This window comes from Arachis duranensis, chromosome 10 (genome assembly GCF_000817695.3).
Source record: "Arachis duranensis cultivar V14167 chromosome 10, aradu.V14167.gnm2.J7QH, whole genome shotgun sequence".
Classification (NCBI taxonomy): domain Eukaryota; kingdom Viridiplantae; phylum Streptophyta; class Magnoliopsida; order Fabales; family Fabaceae; genus Arachis; species Arachis duranensis.
In genome coordinates, this window is record NC_029781.3 from 94,465,426 (window position 1) to 94,468,973 (window position 3,548).

General features: G+C 40.1%; 2 protein-coding genes across 2 annotated transcripts; both read right to left on the reverse strand.

Moving 5' to 3' along the window:
* Positions 1–943: 943 nt before the first annotated feature.
* Positions 944–1,762, reverse strand: LOC107470918 (uncharacterized). Its single transcript, XM_016090327.1, has one exon. The coding sequence runs from the start codon at positions 1,760–1,762 to the stop codon at positions 944–946; it is 819 nt and encodes a 272-aa protein (XP_015945813.1).
* A 21-nt stretch (positions 1,763–1,783) lies between these two features.
* On the reverse strand, positions 1,784–2,834 carry LOC107470919 (uncharacterized). Its single transcript, XM_016090328.1, has 2 exons — positions 2,756–2,834; positions 1,784–2,673 (listed from the first exon to the last, which is right to left on the reverse strand). Exons 1-2 carry the CDS (start codon positions 2,832–2,834, stop codon positions 1,784–1,786), a joined length of 969 nt encoding a protein of 322 aa, XP_015945814.1.
* Between the last annotated feature and the right edge of the window lie 714 nt (positions 2,835–3,548).

Consider the following 3,548-nt stretch of genomic DNA (forward strand, 5'->3'; position numbering starts at 1 on the left):
GACGCCTGAAGAACATATTATCAACTATTTGGAGCATCCAATTTATGTAAGTTGATAAATTTTAATTTTTTATATACTGAAGTTTTTTAAATATTGTTGTTATTAGTATTTTATAAATATATAGAAAAAGGCCCATTTTTTTTATATACTGTGTTAAAATAAAATTTGAATCTGTAAAATATAATTATATTTTTTTGTATATAATTTTTTTTAGTATTATCATAATTTTTTTTAATTTTTGAATATATAAATTTTGTTGTGATTATTAACGAAAGTAATGCATAAATAATAAATATTTGAATTTTTTAAGACTAAATAATTTTCGGTATTTATAAAAAATTAATAAAAATAAATAGATAAATAAATATGTATGAAGTCGGCTCTGTGAACTATCATTGAAAAAAGAAATACTCTTACAAATACGTATTTTAACAAATAAATAAATAAAATTAAAAATATTATTTATTTATGTAAAAAAAAGAAAAGAATTATATATTTATTTATTTTTAAAAAAAATGTTTGACAGTAAACAAAGAAAATTAGTAGTTCAGTGAATAGTTTAATTTAATTTATTTATTAATATTTATTTATTTATTTATTTTAATTCAATAATTTTTTTACAGTAGGTAAAAAAATAAATAAATGTTAATATATAATTTTTTTCATTACTTTTCTAATAATTTGAATATTAATAATTATTAATAACAAATTTTTTTATGCAGCCTAACAGGAATTTGTTGGTGCGTAAACTGGATCTGCCACAGACGTGTAATCCGATGGTGGAAAACTACCTACGCGCCACGGGATTCTACTACGTCTCTAAAATTGGGATAATACATGAATTTTACCCGTTATTAGCTGCTCTGGTCGAAAGGTGGAGGCCAGAGACTCACACCTTTGTGATGCCGGTGGGTGAGATTACAGTGACGTTGGAAGATGTCGCTTATATATTTGGCCTACCCATTGACGGAGAGGCTGTGAGTGGATGGACAGATTTGGGGCGACCTTTCGACGTTCGTCTCAAGGCGGGACTAGCGACCAATGTCGGTCCCTCATATGCGGGCCATGTATCGGGATCACCTAACGGTGTGAACTCAAATCTATATACCTTACGAATCTCTGTCATCTTGTACACGTCGTGCACATACAGCTGCCAATCGAGACGCTGGTTAGCACAGCAAGCAATAACATGGCGACAAGGTAGTCGTTCCACCTGAAAGTGCCCGCAGTCACACGTCCGTCGCGCAAGGTCAACAACTGACACCTTCCCGCTAGCCATGTCTCGCACCTCAAACACCTCATTTCGTCTGTCAAACTGGTGCACTACTATATTCCCAGCTTGTTGCATATTTGTCTCTATCCGTTTTTGTGCAAATACGGAGTATGTAAACCCAGCACGCTTGCGTTCGTGAGCCTCGGCACTCTTCCGTGTAAAAAGTTCATTTAATCGATAATATGTTGCTCGGACCAGCGCCAGCACTGGTAGATTACGGGCACCCTTCAACACTGAGTTAATGCACTCGACAAGGTTGGTCGTCATATGGCCCCATCGATGTCCCTCGTCGAATGCCAACACCCAATGTCTGAGTCCAATGTCATCGCACCACCTGGCATATGCCTCGCCTCGCTCTTCCAGCCTCTTATAGTTGATGTTGTACTCCTCCACCGTTCTTGAATACCCAATGTTGACAACAAGCTTCTGCAAGTGAGGGACTTTGAATGCTCTTAGGAAGTTGCTGCCGATGTGCCTTATACAAAACATCCACCATGCTCTTGGAGGTTGCTAGTCACCTCCGGAACGATTTACTGCTGTCCGAATTGACTTATGCCGATCTGAAATCATACCCACACCGTCTTTTCTGACAATATGCATTCGCAGATTTTTGAGAAAGAAGTGCCACGCATCAGCTGTCTCCCCTTCCACTAGCGCAAAAGCTATAGGCACAATGTTCTGGTTCCCATCTTCTGCAACAGCGACCAGGAGTGTTCTTTTGTATTTTCCGTATAGGTGTGTGCCGTCCACCTGAACTAGAGGCTTGCAATGCCTAAATGCCCTAACGCATGGATTGAAGCTCCAAAATACGCGATGAAATATTTTTACACATTGCGCCTCCTCATTCCCGTTGTACAGTGGGCGTGTTTCTATTTGCCCAACTGACCCACGTATCTTCTGAACCATGACCGAGAGCCACCATGGCAAGGCTTGGTAAGAATCCTCCCAACCACCAAAAACTTTCGCTATGGACTTCTGCTTTGCCAACCAAGCCTTTCGGTAACTGATGGTATAGTTGAACCTTGACTGGACTTCCGTTATTATAGATTTCACTTTGATTGACGGGTCAGTCTCGACTAACGGCATTATACTATCAGCAACGGTATCCGAGTCCAACTTGGAGTTATCCTGTGAAATCGTTCCCATTGTGCACGTGTGCCTTCCATTGTATCTGCGTATCTCCCAACAATCTTTTTTCCGTATCAAGCTGGCTCGGATAAGCCAGTCGCACCCACGCCCATACATCTTGCATTTTGCATAGAAGGTCTGTGACTCAGACTCATACACATCGTAGTCAACTCCTCTAACGATAGTGTATCTTCTAATTGCAGCCACCACCGACTTTCTGGAACTATATTCCATTCCAATCCGGAACTTTCCGTCCTTAGGATCAGCAACGCCTACATAAAGCGGAAAATCATTGTTCATTAATCATTCCAAAAGTATCAATTAACAAAAACGTATTATTCATGCATGACGTACCTATGTTTGCATATTTCGAAAATTCCGGTGCATGCATGGCGTCGAGATCCAACTCACGCATGAATGGTGGCACATTCATCGGTGACTGCTCGAGGGATGAACCACTATATTCTCTGTTGCTGTCTCAACTTCCACATCACCATCCTCGTCTTCATCGCCGGCTTCATAAGTGGCTTCAAAATCCTCTTCGCTGTCACTATCTATTCCCTCGTACACTGCAGCTCTATCATCCTCTATATCTAAAACATTTTGAATCCCTTCTGTCTCTACGCTTTCAAACTCAACATATAGCTCAATCTGTGACTGTCGCATCTGAGTCTGCCGATAAATTTGAAACATATTCTGCATACTCCCTTCGTCAGTGATTGGCATGGTATCAAATTGTATTAGACCACCAAAAACTATAACTGGATTTCGGTACAAAATTCTGCTCACTCTCATTAACATACCGTTCTCCATACTTTGACAGAGACCGTTTTGAAGCTCCATTAACGTCATGGTGCATGGAACCACAAACGAAAACGGATTCTGGCAGACAAACCTCACTCCCTCATGAGTATTGCGTATTATTTCACCGTTGAGATACACCACCAAGTTTGCGGTACCCTCCATTGCACTACCAATACTCACAAAACACTCAAAGAACACTCACACACTCTTACTTAGAATGAAAATAAAGTCCAGCTCTGCCTATATATAGATGGAGCATTCACCACGCCCCCCACGTGCTGCCTGCCGCAGCCAATCAAGTGTTGCCACGTGTCATCACGCCCCCTCCCCCGTGCTGAGTCAG